This window comes from Myxine glutinosa, chromosome 6, assembly GCF_964187855.1.
Source record: "Myxine glutinosa chromosome 6, kmMyxGlut1.1, whole genome shotgun sequence".
In the NCBI taxonomy this organism is placed as follows: Eukaryota; Metazoa; Chordata; class Myxini; order Myxiniformes; family Myxinidae; genus Myxine; species Myxine glutinosa.
The window spans coordinates 135719365-135737591 of record NC_136266.1 but is presented as its reverse complement, the minus strand read 5'-3'; the positions used below and the strand labels follow the sequence as shown (position 1 = coordinate 135737591).

General features: G+C 44.2%; 1 protein-coding gene across 1 annotated transcript in view; it reads left to right on the top strand.

Annotated features, from left to right (window-relative positions):
- SNRPD1 (small nuclear ribonucleoprotein D1 polypeptide) overlaps nucleotides 1–18227 on the top strand; it is a 51978-nt gene that overhangs the window by 3116 nt on the left and 30635 nt on the right. Inside the window, exon 2 of the mRNA XM_068121115.2 lies at nucleotides 11107–11183. Coding sequence (XP_067977216.1) covers nucleotides 11107–11183 — 77 coding nt within the window. The remainder of the gene's footprint in view (nucleotides 1–11106; nucleotides 11184–18227) is intronic.

The following is an 18227-nucleotide window of genomic DNA, read 5'->3' as shown; positions in this document are numbered from 1 at the left end:
CGCAATCACTGTCGCACTGTCACATGATCACGGGCACACGGTCAGGGTTACACAATCGCATGGGAAAGTTTGTGTTGTCTTGTGTTCATCCAGGTCTACACATCTGGGTTGTATTCAACTAAACGGCTGCACTGTTCTGCGTAAGGGAACTCGTACAATATTTGTAATGATATACTTTGGGTATCGGTTTAATTTCGCTTTTATGTAGTTTTTGCACGTTCCAAAAAGAGTAGGCCCATGGGTGCAGGTACTTTAATTCCGGTGCTTGGGGTTTGCCGTATAATTAACATTACTTGCAAAAAGTGGGAATGCTGGAATGTGAATGTGACACAGACGTGACTGGGCAAAATGCCTTTACCTGTGCCTGCATTATTTTGAGGTCATCTTGCTGTATGTTGCATGAGGTTGTGTTGAAAAGTAATGCCTCAGATTATTTTTCTCCAAAACATGTGAAGCTTTTCAAATGAAACAGACAGCTACTAATATCGATCTTTATTCTACCGTGGTGCGTATTTATTTCTCAACATAATCACCACTGTGATCCACACATTTCCCCCAACGTTTAAGTAGTTTAGTGAAGCCGTCACGACATACCTGTGCTTCCTCCTGATTTAACCAGCACTTCACAGAGGCCTTGAGATCATTGTTGGAAGAAAGATGTTCTCCATGATTGTGTTCTCCTGAGGTTTGGGGAAGAGATGAAAATCTGACGGAGCCAATTCAGGTCTGCTGATCCTTTGTGGTGGTATTCCATTGACCATAGTCAGTCGTCCCAACTCTCTTCTCCAGCCATCTCATCTATGCTCAGTCATCCCAACTCTCATCTACAGTCATCTCATCTATGCTCAGTCTTCACAACTCTCATCTCCAGTCATCTCATGTATGCTCAGGCGTCCCAACTCACATCTATGATCAGTCATCCCAACTCGCATCTATGCTCAGTCGTCCCAACTCGCATCTATGCTCAGTCGTCCCAACTCGCATCTATGCTCAGTCGTCCCAACTCGCATCTATGCTCAGTCGTCCCAACTCGCATCTATGCTCAGTCGTCCCAACTCGCATCTATGCTCAGTCGTCCCAACTCGCATCTATGCTCAGTCGTCCCAACTCGCATCTATGCTCAGTCGTCCCAACTCGCATCTATGCTCAGTCGTCCCAACTCGCATCTATGCTCAGTCGTCCCAACTCGCATCTATGCTCAGTCGTCCCAACTCGCATCTATGCTCAGTCGTCCCAACTCGCATCTATGCTCAGTCGTCCCAACTCGCATCTATGCTCAGTCGTCCCAACTCGCATCTATGCTCAGTCGTCCCAACTCGCATCTATGCTCAGTCGTCCCAACTCGCATCTATGCTCAGTCGTCCCAACTCGCATCTATGCTCAGTCGTCCCAACTCGCATCTATGCTCAGTCGTCCCAACTCGCATCTATGCTCAGTCGTCCCAACTCGCATCTATGCTCAGTCGTCCCAACTCGCATCTATGCTCAGTCATCCCAACTCGCATCTATGCTCAGTCGTCCCAACTCGCATCTATGCTCAGTCGTCCCAACTCGCATCTATGCTCAGTCGTCCCAACTCGCATCTATGCTCAGTCGTCCCAACTCGCATCTGTGCTCAGTCGTCCCAACTCGCATCTGTGCTCAGTCGTCCCAACTCGCATCTGTGCTCAGTCGTCCCAACTCGCATCTGTGCTCAGTCGTCCCAACTCGCATCTGTGCTCCGTCGTCCCAACTCGCATCTGTGCTCAGTCGTCCCAACTCGCATCTGTGCTCAGTCGTCCCAACTCGCATCTGTGCTCAGTCGTCCCAACTCGCATCTGTGCTCAGTCGTCCCAACTCGCATCTGTGCTCAGTCGTCCCAACTCGCATCTGTGCTCAGTCGTCCCAACTCGCATCTGTGCTCAGTCGTCCCAACTCGCATCTGTGCTCAGTCGTCCCAACTTGCATCGGTGCTCAGTCGTCCCAACTCGCATCGATGCTCAGTCGTCCCAACTCGCATCTATGCTCAGTCGTCCCAACTCGCATCTATGCTCAGTCGTCCCAACTCGCATCTATGCTCAGTCGTCCCAACTCGCATCTATGCTCAGTCGTCCCAACTCGCATCTATGCTCAGTCGTCCCAACTCGCATCTATGCTCAGTCGTCCCAACTCGCATCTATGCTCAGTCGTCCCAACTCGCATCTATGCTCAGTCGTCCCAGCTCGCATCTATGCTCAGTCGTCCCAACTCGCATCTCCCGTCAGTCGTCCCAACTCGCATCTCCCGTCAGTCGTCCCAACTCTCATCTCCCGTCAGTCGTCCCAACTCTCATCTCCAGTCAGTCGTCCCCAACTCTCATCTCCCGTCCGTCGTCCCCAACTCTCATCTCCCGTCCGTCGTCCCCAACTCTCATCTCCCGTCAGTCGTCCCCAACTCTCATCTCCCGTCAGTCGTCCCCAACTCTCATCTCCCGTCAGTCGTCCCCAACTCTCATCTCCCGTCAATAAACATGAAAGAGCAGAATGGATGAGGAGGGGTGGCGAAAACACCACCTTGTCTGTGATGAGAAGGTAACACACCCCGTGCGTCTGCTTCTTTGTGGAAGATGGCAATGATTTAGTAAGTTTTGTATTCCACAGCAACCCGGAAATTAAAGTGTGAAGTGAGGGCCAACTGATCAGAACATGAATCCATTGAGCATACCAACGGAGGTCCTGTGAAAGCTTCACATTTACCAAGAAGTAATAACTTTGCACATTATCGGATGCCCAGTCTATAGCTGGCTTTTGAGGTCAGTTCTGATGTATCGTCTGCACAGAAGCGGGTTTCGCTGATGTTGAGGCTTTAGGTTTGAGGGACTGAAATTATTTTTTCGTTTTACCATGTGGTATTAGCAAAAGGCGCTACATAAATTCAAATTATTATTATTACTCTTGCCAGAGGAGGGGGGGGGGGGGGGGTGCGTATTGCATTTGACTCAGTTTGTTTGCTTGTCCGCACAGAATAAACATGATTTTCTCTGCAACCGTTGGTCTAATTGACAGGAAATTTTCACCATAGGTGCGCCTCCTCCTTCCTGTATCTATATTTTTTATAATTATGATATCATAGGTCATGTGGTATGGGCGCCATCTTTGAAAAACCGAAAAACTTTGCACCTTTATATCTTCGAAAGCGCTGCATCGAAAAAATTGAGACATGCCTCATTGTAAAGAACTCTCCATGGGGAACAAGCATTCTGAGTATTGCGCTGCAATACATGTCCCCTACCGGCAGTCTGTTGTCCAGAAAACTGTTGGGGAAATTACCAAAGTTCAAAGTGCCTTAACTTTGTCAAAAATGATCGAAACGTCGTGAAGTTCGAACTTGATCTGTACCTTATCATGAGGAAACCATGTACCAAGTTTGAAATCATTAGCATTAAGAGTTTAGAAAAAAAGTCCGGAAAACTGTTCTTTGCGTGACGGACTGACACGGACTGACAGACTGAGGGACGGAGTGCAAACCTATAGTCCCCTCCGGTGTACACCGGTAGGGAACTAATAACATATGTTGATGATGATGTCATAGGTGCCTCCATTATGACGTCATCATTCGGCAAGTACAAAACTTAATCCGATCAAAATTAAATTTATTGACCATCATCTTGGGATAAGCTGGTGTAGAAAAAAAAAATGATGACTTCATTGGTCATGTGGCTCGGCCACCATATTTGTTTTGACACAAAGGCCTTAAATACCACTAAAACACGTCCTGGCGAGGGTCTGCAATCTGATTGCTCTTTCTTGTTACCTCTGCCATGAAAGTGGATGGAGGTTATGTTTTCATACCTGTCTGTTTATTTGTACGTTTGTCCTTGAGGAAGATACCTCAAACAGTTACGGACAAATTCGGACCAAACTTGCTGGACAGGTTGGGTGTATGACGAGAACTAATTGGTTCAATTTTGGTCAATATCCTGATCCGGATCCGAGAACTTTTTAAGTGATTCTTCATCATTGAGAGATGAGAGTTGGGGACGACTAAACGATTTATAGCACGATGTCTCAAAACGTTGTGGATGGATTCGGAGAAAACTTGGTGGATGAGTTGGGTAGGTTTTAAGATCAAGCTGATTATATTTTGGTTCAGGTTCGGATTCAGATCCGGCCTATCGGTGAATACAAAATGTAAACTGTTCAGCCTGACTGGAGGTATGCACTCGACCGAGCACCGTTCTAGTTACTTGCAAAATGGAAGATTTTTCAAGTGTATTGGTTGGTCTTGTGTGTTATCACTTGGCAAAAAAAAATTTTTTTTGACAAGTATATTAATCTTGTCAAAGACCGGTTTGTGTGTTTGTCTGTCCGTTCACTTATGGTTGCCTACAGGTCACAATCTTAAACCGATCTTCACAAAACTTCACCAAATGGTGAAGTTCATGGTCCGACAAAATCCTATTTATTTTGAGGTCAAAAGGACAACATAGTCCAAAGGTCAACCAACAGGCATTTTAAGGCCATTTTCCCTGCTGGAGCGGGGGTTAGCCTTGCGGGCCCCATGACAATCTTCTCCATCTTGCCCTATTTTCTGCATCTCTCCTTGTTAACCCCCTTGCCAGCATTTCTTCTTCCACCACCTTTAGCCAAGTCTTTCTCGGTCTTTCCCGTCCTCTACTTCCTTCTACATTCATTTCCATCACTCTGCTCACCCAGTCACTTTCATCCTTCCTCAACACATGACCAAACCATCTCAACCTGTTCCTCTTCACAGCATCAATCACAGGCTCTATTCCCATCATCTTTCTCAATTCATCATTTGTCTTCCTCTCTCTCAACGATACTCCTCCACACATCCACCAAACCGTTCGCATTTCCACCCTTTCCAGCCTTCGTTGCTGCTCTACGTTCATTACCCATGTCTGGCTCCCATAAATCATAACACTTCTCACACATGCAGCATACACCTTTCCCTTCAGCTTCAACGACACTGCCCTCCTCGTCAGCGCGCCACTCAGTTCCCGAAACTTCTTCCATGCACATCTCACTCAAACAACCGTTGCTGAGTCTGATCCACCTTCTCCATTCAGCATGTCTCCGAGGTAGCAAAATGTTTTCACACCTTCCATCTTCACGCCGTCTCCAAGATCCAACTCAACTTTTCCTCCATCTGCAGCTCCCTCTATGCACACCTTACACTTGAATGTAGCTGCCACACTGGTTAATGACACTCTCAGACCACTACATTTTGATGAACCCACTCAGTGCACATTGTACATTGAATGGAGTTCACTCCGACACCCTTCCTGCACACAGCACACGGCCACTTCCCAGTTATTTCCACCTCACCACATGCTTTACCATTTGCCATCACCTTCGTCTTTCCTATATTCACCTTCAGACCTTTTGTCTCCATACATTCCTTCCACTTGTTCATCTTTTCCTTCAGTCCATCCATACTTTCCGCAATCAACACCAGATCATCTGCATACAACAACTCCCACAGTAAACCCCCTTTTACGTTCTGAGCCAGCACCTCCATCACAGCTACAAATAGTAGTGGACTTCGTACTGACCCCTGATGCACTCCCACCTTCACCTCAAACTCACCATTGTTCCCGTCCTTCGTCCTTACAGCTGTGCAGTGTGCATGCTCTCTCGTACATTGCCATCACTACTCTGATCAACCATTCCTCCACTCCTAACTTCCTCAGTGCCCATGTCACTACTTCGCGTGGAACCCTATCGAATGCTTTCTCCAGGTCAACAAACCCAAGAAACAACTTCTTCCTCTTCTCCATGTACTTCTCCTGCAACTGCCGTACAATAAAAAGCGCATGTGTCGTTCCTCTTCCTGGCATAAATCCAAACTGCATTTCGTCGATCTTCACTTTCTTCGTTATTCTCTTCTCCAACCTTTCACGAGCCTCGATTCAGTATACAAAAAAAACAAAAAAACACCCTTTCCAATACCTTCATTCCATGCCATCCAAAACCACTTTTCCCAAATTTCTAAAATCCTCAATTTTCGTCCGATTGACTTGAACTTTGAATAGGATTTGCATATCAGCTAACTGAAATCAACCACCAACTATTTTTGAGGTCAACATAGGGCAAAAGGTCAACATCGGCCAAATTTCTAAAATTGTCAATTTTCATCTGATTAACTTAAAATTTCAAGACGATTTGCATAGCCTCACTGAATTCAACCACCAATTATTTTTGTCCCCCGTCGCATCGCTCCAGCGAAAGGGGGACTATGGTTTTCGCGTGTGGGCGTGCGTGCGTAAGCGAAGGACCGCATTCAAATTTGTTGTGTGGGTGCAACCCACGTCAAAATCCAAGATGGCCACTGCCATGTATGTCTGATGCCATGTATGTCTGAACCTTGTGAGCGGAATATCTTGAAAAATAAGCGAAGTACCAACTTCTAATCTGGCGTGTGGGTGTATCTAGGCATAAGGAAGAACGCTCTTGAAAATTGGGTCGCCACGTCTAAATCCAAGATGGCTGCCACCATATATATGTCTGAACCTTGTGAGCGAAATATCTTGAAAAATAAGTGAAGTACCAACTTCTAATCTGGTGTGTGGGTGTATCAAGGCATAAGGAAGAACTCTATTGAAAATTGGGTCACCACGTCAAAATCCAAGATGGCCGCCGCCATGTAGGTCTGATGCCATGTATGTCTGAACCTTGTGAGCGGAATATCTTGAAAAATAAGCGAAGTACCAACTTCTAATCTGGTGTGTGGGTGCATCTAGGCATAAGGAAGAATGCTATTGACAATTGGGTCGCCACGTCAAAATCCAAGATGGCCACCACCATATATATGTCTGAACATTGTGAGCGAAATATCTTGAAAAATAAGCGAAGTACCAACTTTTAATCTGGTGTGTGGGTGCATCTAGGCATAAGGATGAACCCTATTGAAAATTGGGGCGCCACGTCAAAATTCAAGATGGCCGCCGCCATGTATGTCTGAACCTTGTGAGCGGAATATCTTGAAAAATAAGCGAAGTACCAACTTCTAATCTGGTGTGTGGGTGTATCTAGGCATATCTAGGCATAAGGAAGAACCCTATTGAAAATTGGGTCGCCACGTCAAAATCCAAGATGGCCACCACCATGTATGTCTGAACCTTGTGAGCGAAATATATCATCGCATGTTTTCTGCGTCTTCCACTTTGTGAACTCACATCACTTCCTCGACGGGGGACCTAGGCGTAACGCTTGTTGAGGTTAAAAGGATGTTTTTCTGAGTGCCATTGTACTTTGTTCTCTTTTGCCAAGTGTCACTCTCTTAGTGATTTTTCATTCTGTTTGTCTGTTTGTCTGTCTGTCAATCGCCTGCAGGTCACAATTTTCAACCGATCTTCACGAAAGTTACACCAGACGGTAGAGTTGGTCAGAAGGGAGAAGCCTTTTGATTTGACGTTAAAGGTCATCTTGAGGTCAAATTTCTAAAATCATCAATTTTCATCTGAAAAATCATCATTTAAAATCCAATTGACACGAGCTTTTATTAAGGTCCTCAATTTTCATCTGAATGAAATGGACAGTTTGATGTATTCAATGTAACCTCTTTTAGGGAGAGGGTGGATTTTGCGAGTATCGTGCTCTGCATGACGTCTTTTTTTTTTCTTTTTTTTCTTTTTTTTTTTTTCTCACTGCTTGATCATGGAACTAGGAAAGATGGGTTTGTGTGAGATTGTGAGGTTTGTATGGATTGAAAGGCATGCTCCAAGTGATAGACCAGTATCTGATCCTTTCCAGTTCGACAGACCATTTGGTGCCACCAGCCTATTTGTTGTGGGATTGTAAGACGTAATGTGGAGTCATGTGTGAAGAGTAAAAGCGATTTTACCACAGCATTGGAGAGGTCAATGACCTTTTATTACCCGTCGCCGTGATCATTCTTCCCCTGGTATTTGTGGAGGGAAATAAACCCCGTGAAATCAGATTGAGGATCTCGTGTGCTTCTTGCATGCTTCTCCCGCGCACGTGAATCTGCCATCAATTGACGCAGTCCAAGGGAGTAAAAGCTGATTGATTGGTCCATCCATGCAATGGTCTGTGTTAACAGACTGCTGGACACGACATTGCCGATTGAAGCATTTGGTCATAAAATGCACATTCATTTGTAACGTCGGTGAGGAGTAGTTAAACCGAACTGTGATAGGATTCATTTCTCTCGTTGATAAGGGACTTGAATGATGTTTTTTTTTTTTTGTAATCATGAACTGGGTTCATGGAAGAGCTGGAGCAAAATGTAAAGGGGAAACACCAACAGCAAAGTATAAGTGAGAGTGAGATCAAGGGGGAGAGGGAGATGGGCACATAAGGGGAAACGAGCTGAAACACAGCAAGAGGAGGAAGGGGAAAGGGGGGGTGAAACGGAAAAGGCACAAACCAACTGAGAACAAACAAATTAAGGTATCAGGGGAGGAGGTGGGGGTGGAGGGGGGGGGGGGATGGTGGTCACAATAACCTGGAGAAAGGGAGGGAGTGCTTGGGGATGAATCATTTGGGGTAGAAGTGATCATGAGTGGGGATGGGCAATGGCCGGAGGTGGTGGTGAACAGCTGTCTTGAAGGGAGAATGTGATTGAACAGCCTTTTTTTATTATTATTAAAGATGCATGAGCATTCATCTCGATGCTCAGGAGTGATCTTTTTTACTTATCGTGCTGTCAGGCACATAAGGCTACCGAGGTAGTTTCATTGGCTAGGAATTACAATCCTAGATGGGTCACTACACTGACACAGGATACTTAACTGGTTTTACCCTACCCCCCCCCCCCCCCCCCCCCAACAATGGTATTCATTTTACCAAACTCAAAAGGAGGTACAGCCTGGGTTTGAACTCGGGTTTTAAAGATCTGAAGCAAACTACCTTCATCGTTGAGCCATCTTGGTAGTGATTAGCAAGTTAAATATATTTCTGACTTGATATAGAGGAACCTGCGGAGGCTGATTGCAAACCACCCATTATAAATAATCTTGCCAAGAATTTGCTTCGGCAGCACTGATGCTAACGCATAACGTCTAAGGGGGGGGGGGGGGGGGGGGAAGGTGTTGCTGTTGTGTTTAAGTGTGGTTAGGCAGCATCTGGAAGGCCGCACTCGTGCTAGGCAGCTTGACCTAACAAGTATGCAACTGCTGAGTAGGGAGGGTTCAATGTTGAAGTGAAGACTTCTGATTTCGCTTATTGGAGAATAAATATCGCACCTTCCATTTGAGTCGTTCGTCACGTTTTCATGGTTGTTCCACCCAATTGCACAACATGAACCTTTTCAACTCCATCCGTTCATGTCATGTTTCACAAAAAGGAACTGTAGTGAAAATCTTCTCGGGTAATGGCCAAATATATTGGCATCCTTGCACCCTTGCAAAAGAGTGCCAAAAATATTGGGGACCCTTTTTCAGATAATGTACCATTCCAGAAAATTGTTGAAATTAAAAAATATTTTGGTATCCACAAATGTAATTCTTTGGTTTGCAGAGGAACAAAACAAAAAAAAGCTGAAAAAATTACTAAATCATAGCTTATTCCACACAGAAATTCTAAAATGGCCCGGACAATATTATTGGCACCTTTTCATGTGAGATCTCGTTTTCGTGTGAGATCTCGTGAGAGTACGCCACAGCATAGGCCAGACAAAAAAGGCATTTATCTTACACCACCCACAACCCCCTTCATTCCCCATCGACCATAACCCCCACAATACCATCCCACAACTTCCCCCCGCCCCACCCCCCCTCCACAATCCCCCATGAATGGTGTGCCTGGGCAGTGTATGTTTTGCATCTGCTCGAAGTTGTGTCCGTGCTGTATTTCTTCTGGAATTAATATAACTGGAATTAAATATTATTTATCAATTAATACAAAAATCCTGATACGGAAATACAATTGAACGGAAAAACAAACCTTCCAATCTGTAGTGAACGTTCGATCGGCGTTTTCATTTGCACAACGAACACTGTGATCTTCATGAACATCATCTTCGTCTGATTCGCTTGCACAAGGCTTGAAACTATTCGGCTCTGCAATTCCCACAAAAGTGTTTCCATCACCAATTTTGTCTTCAATAGTTTCTTCAAAATCCCACTGATCAGTTTCAACATAAGGAGAATCCTCAGATTTGCTAATGGTGGTGGAATCGGTATTCTGAGCTCTGAATACACTTTCTCTATGTAAATCCACCATTAGGGTCAAGGTGAGTTCATAATGTGACACCGTTGGCAAAATCGGAAATCGACACTTCTAGGGTGTTTTTTCGACACTTTCTGATTGGCAAAAAAAAATACCCTTCAAATTAGATCGTGATTAATGATTTTCAATGGAAAAAAAAAATTGCGATTGTGTTCCCCTTTAAATCATTTTCCCCCCTTCCACACTCTGGAGACTCGAGGAAGAGCGAGGTGATGGAAGATGTGAACATCTTTGATTTGTAGTACAAGGCTTTCGTGTAGTGTCATTGGCTGAGAGCATAGCTGTGCCGATGATGCAACAACACCTTCTGTATGTCTTCATGAAGGACACCATTGGATGTGTAACGCCCACCAACTAATGCCGCAAGGTTAGGGGGGGGGGGGGGGGGGGAAAGAGGACACAAGAGTAGAGTAAGCACAGTAACTTGCAGGTTGGGCTAGTTATAATTATTGGAGGTACAAAAAAAAAATGATTGGGGGGGGATGACATGAGACTGCTTGATGCCCCGGAGGGAAAAGTGGGATCAGTCAGCCTCAGGAAGAAAGTTCCCCAGACAGGATAAGGATAAGCGAGGAACAAAAGAGTTGAGGTGAGCATTACGGTTGGGGTTTGAGAGCTTAACCATCCGGAGGAGGGGAGGTGAGGAAAAACAAAAACACGGGGTCTGGAACCAGCATGCCTGCGATGTGAGAGCAACAGGCCTTTCTTCACCAAATCTGATTGTAAAGGATTATTGTTATGGATTTTTTTTTTCCAGGCTGCTCATCTTGTGGCATGTATGCCGTTTGACATTTCTTCAACATGTGATAATTGACTGCTTTTGGATGAGATTTTAGAAAGGAAAGGTTTGGATTCTTATTCTTTTTTTAAACAGATCTGCATCCTGATTGCTGTCATCACCAAAACCATTACATGTCATTTTGTGTTTCCTTTAGATTCTTGATGAAACTGAGTCATGAAACGGTCACCATAGAACTGAAGAATGGGACGCAGGTCCATGGAACGGTTACAGGTACTTTGCACTCTGTACTTAAATTAATTTATAACGTTTAAGAATGTCTTGCCTTTATTCGTGGTATGCATTTCAATTCCCTTGCACTCACTCCTCTGCTCTCTTCTGCTCGTCCAAAGGACCATTCATAACTGACAAACTGAGAATGCAGGTTATTATGGACAGCATTCATGGCGTCAAGACGTTGAGTTTGTTACCTCCGCAACCGAAGGTGGGCGGAGGTTATGTTTTCACCCCTGTCTGTTTGTGTGAAGGATATATCAAAAAGTTGAGCACTCATTTGGATGATATTTGGTGGACAGGTTGGATGTGTGACAAGGACGAATTGATTACATTTTGATGAAGATCTGGATCCGCATACTAGAGTTTTAAAATTATTCTTCACCATTGAGAGATAGGGCCGAAGACGGCATATAGCATGATATCTCAAAAAGTTGGTGATGAGTTGTGATAAAACAAAGTGGATGACTTGATTCTGTGACCAGAAAAGCCCGATTGGATTTTTGTTAAGGGTGTGGTGGAGGTTTGCGCTCTGTCGAGTGCCGTTCTAGTTTTGTTTGAGATTGGTGTACAGTACTAGGTATGGCTTCTTGCATCCAAAAATCTCGAAAATGTGCATTATTCATAATGGTTGTAATTACAAAGTGTGAATCGGAATGAAGATTCCTAAAAGCAAAACTTTTTTTTTTTTTTTGTATGCTCCACTCTGCTCTGATTGACAATGACTGTTCGACTCAAACAATAGCGGTTACAACTGTTCAATGATTGCTATGCACACGCCACTCTTCATGAATGTCAGTTATAACTGATTGTCTGGAAGAGGCTAAAGAGATAAACATTAAGAAGTGATAAGGGGGATTTGTGTTCTTCTGGCCTTGGAGCCTCAGCTTGCTCACCAAAGAATGTTGATGAGAAACAAACTCTATATCCTTAGGTATTCAAAAACTGGTAATGATGTGATTATGTCAACATCCATGTATTTTTGCAGCATGACCTCACAATCGTCTTAATTCGTCATTATGAAGCTGCCTGGCAATGGTGAGCTTTGTCACATGGTCACCTTAAATAATAATTACTCCCAAACCCCTGTTGGGGGCGTTGGGGCATCCACGACTGAGGTGTGAGCATGTCCATGGCAGACAGTTTACCCTGGACATGTGACTATTATATCGTAGGGTGCTGCGTAAACAGTCTTCAGTGAGAAGAGCAATTTGGCCAGGGTACTGTCACATGATAGCCTCTCGTTTTTAGCTCACTTGAAATGAAGTTCAGGGGAGCTGATGCGATGGCGCGTCGTCCGTCCGTCCGTCCGTCCGTCCGTAAACACTTGAAACTTCTCCGAAACCGCTGATGGGATTGCGACCAAATTTGGCACGAATTACATTTATTGTGTTGTGACTAAAGTTTGTTAACGGCATTAAATAAAGTCGGGGTCTAAGGGGTCTACCCGGGGTCAAAGTGGATCCAGGTTTGAACCCTCCCCCCACCCCCCTTCCAAAATAGGAATTTGCTTTTTCTTTTGAAACTGCACACACTATTTCGATGAAACTTTACCACAATCTTCCTCACCCCTGATGCAGCAAAGTTTGTTCAAGGCATTTAAAAAAAATCATCTGCCCCTTTGGAGGTCTACGGGGGTCAAAGTGGGTCCAGGTAGGTATTTTTTTCTTTGTTCGTTTAAAGTCTTATGATTATGTTGGTATGATTCTACATGCTGCCCTGTCTTCTAGCAATCGTGGACATTGGTTTAAAATACCTTTAGTCAGTGCAGTGTCCTGTTTATTCTACCAGGTGAGTGCCAGGGATATTGCCCCTATGTTTAAAGGTACCATCAGATGTTTTGATGTCCACAAGCAAATGCTACCAGAGGAGTGACGGCCTAATTTCCCAACCAAAGGATGGACGTTGTCATTTATGCCATGCCTTGTTGCAAAACACCAGGTTAACAGTTTATATAGTCTGGATGACCATTGAACCTCGGCTGGATCGAAAAAACACACGCAATCTACTTTTTAACTATCCTGGTAATCGCAAGTGGATTTACTCACATAACCACCCTATTTAGCCCACCGCAGGACAAAGGCCTCCTTCAACACGGTCCATTCTCTTCTATTTGATGCAATTTGAGACAATTGTATTCCATTAAACTTTTCAATTTTTTAATATCTCCATCTGATCTTTGATTTGGCTCTGCTTCTTCCAGGGCCTCTCTGGGTTGCCATTTTGTAATTCTTGTCTATTGGTTGTCAGCTCTTTCTGTTTGTTTATCCAAGTTCCATTTCAGTTTTTAAAATTGTGACCGAAATTTCAAGGAACATCTTTCCATGACTCGTTGCGTGGTGATTATTTTTGCTCCGTCCTCTTTAAGAGACCATGTTTCGTTGCCATATGCTGGGAGATCACACTGATTGTAAAACATTCCTTTTTAAACACCAGGGCAATTTGCTTTTCACGAGGTTTAATTCTCCAAATGCTGCCCATCCGGCTCCAAGTCCCTCCCCCCTCCCTCACCCCTAGCAAATTTGCTGAAAACGTGTAAGGTTGCATATAGGAAAATAACTATGGTGAGGGTTTATTAAGTGTCTATTTTAGATCTACTCGTATCATTTGGAACACTAAGCGGATAACATATCATGTTGGCGGACAAGGGAATTGCAGCGTTTGGCATTTGGAGTGGAATTATGAGTTCCTGAAGAACAATGGCACTCTTTATCACTGTCTATCGTCACCGGATTTGTGGCATTAACACAGAAGCAATTTAGCATGTCCTTTCTGATGTGGCCCTTTGTTTGATTGCAATCCTGCTGAGCATATGTCTGCAGTAAACTGTCATACTCACGGTAAAACCATCGCTTCTGCGTTTGGATTTATGCGCTGCTCGTGGTTGTAGAAATTTTACTTGATGTGCTTCATTGTGCACAATAGCTCGGCTTGTACGACTTGCACTAAAGGCGTGAATTCAATAATAATCTTCTTTTTTAAACCTCGTTTGTTTAGCGCAGTCACTTGTTTAATAATTTTAGTTTTCCAATGCCAACACCTTCAACTTGTATGGTGAAATAGAGAACAAACGTCGGTGATTATAATATGTCGGTTTGGGGATGGATCTATGACAAAATAATTATTTGGATATTTATTTTGCCTGTCATGGGTCCAAAAATGGATGGATAATTTTTAAAAAAAATTCAACAATTGCACAACAATGTCCATGAAATGTATTCAGATTCATGACTGCATGGCGTATGCAGAATTTTGAAACTGCACAATTTATCTACATAAATAAAATTACCTTGTCACGTTTCACCGCCTTGTGCAGTCGATAAACTTTCCATAGGCTTAATTAACAATGTCTTACAATTCTGATTACGGCATCTAAATTTACTTTCAACTCCTCCTTTTATTCTGTTCGAGCCAGTGAATGTTTGTCAGTGTTCGCCGTGCTTGATGATGTCACGGCATTTCCGGTCAGCAGTGCTTTAAGCCCTCGTCACCATTTATTTCATTTGTCATTGTTATTTATACAGTCATGGCCAAAAATATTGGCACCCTTGCAGTTTTTTCAAATAATGCACCATTTCTTCCAGAAAATTGTTGAAATTAAAACATCTTTTGGTATCCACATACACTACATGACCAAATGTATGTGCACACCCGAACATCATACATCTCATTCCAAAATCATGGGCATGAGTATGGAGTTAGTCCCCCTATTGCTGCTATAACAGCCTCCACTCTTCTGGGAAGGCTTTCCACTAGATGTTGGAACATTGTTGTGGGGATTTGCTTCCATTCAGCCACAAGAGCATTAGTGACGTCGGGCACTGATGTTGGGCGATTAGGCCTGGCTCGCAGTCGGCGTTCCAATTCATCCCATAGGTGTTCAATGGGGTTGAGGTCAGGGCTCTTTTCGGGCCAGTGAAGTTCTTCCACACCGATCTCGACAAACCATTTCTCGATGGACCTCTCTTTGTGCACTGGGGCAGTGGGGCATTGTCATGCTGAAACAGGAAAAGGCCTTCACCAAACTGTTGCCACAAAGTTGGAAGGACACAATCGTCTACAATGTCATTGTATGCTGTGGCGTTAAGATTTCCCTTCACTGGAACTAAGGGGCCTAGGCCCAAACCATGAAAAACAGCCTCAGACCATTATTCCTCTTCCCACAAACTTTACAGTTGGCACGATGCATTTGGGCAGGTGGTGTTCTCCTGGCATCAACCAAACCCAGATTCATCCGTCGGACTGCCAGATGGTAAAGCGTGTGATTCATCACTCCAAAGAATGCGTTTCCACTGCTCCAGAGTCCAATGGCGGCGAGGTTTACACCACTTCAGCCGACGCTTGGCATTGCGCATGATCTTAGGCTTGTGTGCGGCTACTCGGCCTTGGAAACCCCATTTCATGAAGCTCCCGACGAACAGTTGTTTTGCTGATGTTGCTTCCAGAGGCAGTTTGGAACTCGGTAGTGAGTTTTGCAACCAAGGACAGACGCTTTTTACGCTCTACGCGCTTCAGCACTCGTGGTCCCGTTCTGTGAGCTTGTGTGGCCGACCACTTCATGGCTGAGCTGTTGTTGCTCTTAAACGTTTCCACTTCACAATAACTGCACTTACAGTTGACCGGGGCAGCTCTAGCAGGGCAGAAATTTGACGAACTGACTTGTTGGAAAGGAGGCATCCTATGACGGTGCCACGTTGAAAGTCACTGAGCTCTTCACTATGGCCCATTCTACTGCCAATGTTTGTCAATGCAGATTGCATGGCTGTGTGCTTGATTATATATCTGTCAGCAATGGGTGTGGCTGAAATGGCCAAATCCACTAATTAGAAGGGGTGTCCGCATACTTTTGGGCATGTAGTGTATGTATTTCTTTGGTTTGAAGTAGAACAAAACAAAAAAGCTTTTCAAATTACTAAATCTTTGCTTATTTCACACACAAATCCGAAAATGGCCTGGACAATATTATTGGCACCTTTTAGAAGTTGTTATAAATAATTAGATTTCAAGCAGTTGATTCTCCTTTATTTTGGAGTTGAACTCACCTGTGGTGAGTTGCAGATGCCTGCAATATAAAAATCACTCATTCAACCAGTTTGAATAGAGAAAAGGAGTCACTTTGCTGTTTTGTGTCACTGTGTACCACAATGAGCATGGAGAAAAGAAAGGAAACCAGAGAATTGTTTGAGGTTAGACACAAGATTGTAGCCAAGCATGGACAATCTCAAGGCTACAAGTCCATCTCCAGAGACTTTGATGTTTCATATACAATGTTATCGGGAAGTTTAAGGCACATGACACTGTAGCCAACCTCCCTGGACGTGGCCGCAAGAGAAAACCTGATCGAAGATTGCAGTGAAGGATTGTTTGAATGGTGGAGAAAGTACCTCAATCAACTTCCAAACAGATTCAAGCTGACCTTCAGACACAAGGTACGACAGTTTCAACTCGCACCATCCGTTACCAACTCGATGAAAGCGGGTTCTATGATACTGGACCCAGGAGGACCCGACTGCTGAGAGAGAGAGAGACATAAGAAAGCCCGACTGGAGTTTGCCAAAACACACCTGAAGAAACCAAAATCCTTCTGGGAGAATGTCCTGTGGACAGATGAGACCAAATTAGAGCTTTCTGGTAAAGCACATCATCTCTATGTTTACCGAAAAGAAAATGACACTTTCAAATAAAAGAACACCTTCCCTACAGTCAAGCATGGAGGAGGTTCAGTGATGTTTTGGGGTTGCTGTGCTGCCTCTGGCACTGGGTGCCTTGAATGTGTGCATGGCATCACGAAATGAGATTACCAAGGCATTTTGGAGCGCAATGTTCAACCCATTGTCAGAAAGCTGGGTCTCCATTTAAGGTCATGGGTCTTGCAGCAGGACAATGACCCCAAACACACTTCAAAAATAGGGGCAATACCCCTGGCGCTCACCTGGTAGAACAAACAGTATACTGCACTGACCATAAAGGTATTTTAAACCAATTCCAATGGTTGCTAGAAGACAGGGCAGCATGTGGAATCAATCATACTAACATAATCATAAGACTTTAAACAAACAAACAAAAAAATACCTGCTTTGGGGGACAACCCTCCCTTTCCAACCCCGTATACCTCCTCAGCCCCCAATTTTTCTAATGCCTTGAACAAACATGGATACATCACGGGGTTGATGATGGTTGTGGTGAAGTTTTATTGAAATTGCATGTGTAGTTTCTGAGGAGAAAGCAAATATTTGAGAAGAAAACAAATATAAGAAAACAAAACCAATCCCTCTCCTCCCTCCAGGTCTTTAAAACAGCAGATCACCACCATCTCTTGTCTTCCCCCATCCAAAACCTTGATCTTTTCTACCCCCGTTAAAACACCCCAAATTCGCCTCTTTCAATCCCCAACGTCTTTCCTGAAATTCCTAGTCGAGTTCATTTTGTTTTTCCCCGTGTACCCCTTCCCTCCTCCTCAGCGCTCCCCCTTCCACAGATCTATCGACCTTGTTCCTTGTTCTCTACTGTTGTGCTTGTGTGCTTCCCTCTCTCCCTCTTGTCTCCCGCTCCCTTCAATGCATGTTTTATGTGTCTGTGCATGTTTTCATGTTCAATGTATTAACTCTTACACGAGCCTCGATTGTGTATAAACAAAAACAAAACAAAAAACATTTTGGGGGGCAACCCTTCCCCCTCAAGCTCGTATACCCCCTCAGACACCAATTTTTTAAATGCCATGAACAAACTTTGGTACAGCTCGGGTGATGAGGTTTGTGGTCAAGTTTCATCGAAATTGTGTGTGTACTTTCAGAAAAATAAGAAAATACATATTTTGGGGGGTAAAACCTGGACTCGCTCTGACCCCCATAGACACCCCCTTCGACTTCGATTTTCCTCATGCCATGAATAAACTTTGGTACATCCCGGGTGATGAAGCTTGTGGTCAAATTTCATCGAAAAAGTGTGTGTAGTTCAGAGGAAAAAGCAAATTCCTATTTTTGGGGGGGGGGGGGGGGGGGGGGGGTCAAACCTGGATCCACTTTGACCTTTGTTAACCCCCTT